General features: G+C 56.2%; 1 protein-coding gene across 1 annotated transcript; it reads right to left on the reverse strand.

Moving 5' to 3' along the window:
* Window positions 1-222: 222 nt before the first annotated feature.
* On the reverse strand, window positions 223-1328 carry FA10DRAFT_270260 (hypothetical protein; the record flags this gene model as incomplete). Its single annotated transcript, XM_025523060.1, has 1 exon — window positions 223-1328. A coding segment is annotated over one exon (1089 nt), but the record flags the coding sequence as incomplete, so codon positions are not given.

The raw sequence follows: 1328 nt of genomic DNA on the forward strand, positions 1-1328 counted from the left end.
AACCCTAACCCTAACCCTAACCCTAACCCTAACCCTAACCCTAACCCTAACCCTAACCCTAACCCTAACCCTAACCCTAACCCTAACCCTAACCCGACTCGTCACACCAAATCTACAGTCTACATCACCCACGTGTTTGATTATGTAATCACTCCCCAGTCCACCTAAAGTCAGTCCACCCACCACTGTCTTTTTTTCCTAGTACACATCCCACTGACTTTTGTCTGCATACCTAGATCACATTCGCATGGCACAGCTCACTAAGATACTCCAGCGCTGCCTCCTGCGACAGCTTACGATGCTCCACCCCGCTGTTCTTCGCCACCCGGCACGCCAGCCGGAACTGCGCCTTGCCCCCATCCAGGTTGTACGTGTTCACTGCTCCACAGTCACAGCATGGCACCCCTCCCCGCACAGACTGGAAGAATGCTACCATCTCATTCCGAGCCCCCAGCTCGGCCACTCTCTCATGCCGTGGCTTCAGCTCCTTCATCTCCTCATCCTCCACCTCAGGATCCCATGCATGATCACCCGTCTCAAATTGGCCCTCCCGCCACCACGCCAACTTGCTGCTCCACAGCGTCGGCTTCCTGTATCCAGGGCTCCACCCCATCGCATTCCCCAGGTCGCAAATCACCTGCTTCCCCAGCTCATCCATCTTCTTGCTGTCCCGCCCCATCAGGATGTTCTGCCGCCACGCATGCCCCAGCATCCTCAGCACATTCCCACGCACCTCTCCCACAGTGAAGCAACGCACAGACAGCCACTCATCCCAGCTGTCCAGCATCAGCAACGGCTTCTCCTCCAGGATAGACAGCACCTCAGACAGCGTCGCTGCCCTCACTGACACTTCTATCCGGTAGCCCCCCAGCTGATGGTACTCGTCCATCTCTGAGACAAAATGCTCAATCGCCCGCAGCCGTGTCTTGGCCGTGCCCATCGTCCGGGGATCCATGTGGCTGTACTGGTGTCCTTTGGCCTTGATCATGTGTATGTAGCGTGGATAGATCTTGACCCTCAGTCCTTGCTCCTTGTGCTGCACAATGCACTCAATGCTCCCATGCCCTTCTCCCAGCGGAAGGAACATCTCATACACCTGCATCCCAGTCTTGCCTGCCTTGGGTTTGAACGTGTAGATCTCCTTGGCCTCCACGGTGCATCCAATGTCATAGAGGTTGGTCTTGTCCAGTGGGTGCGGTGCGTCCAGTTGGAGGGAATGCTCTCCTTGCAGTGGATGTTTCATCCCATGGGCCTGCACCCGCACAGAATGGCAATGGCTTTCCTCAAGCACTTCCACCAGCATGGATAGCGTGATGGTGTGCTGTCCT

Source organism: Acaromyces ingoldii (assembly GCF_003144295.1).
Source record: "Acaromyces ingoldii strain MCA 4198 unplaced genomic scaffold FA10scaffold_28, whole genome shotgun sequence".
In the NCBI taxonomy this organism is placed as follows: Eukaryota; Fungi; Basidiomycota; class Exobasidiomycetes; order Exobasidiales; family Cryptobasidiaceae; genus Acaromyces; species Acaromyces ingoldii.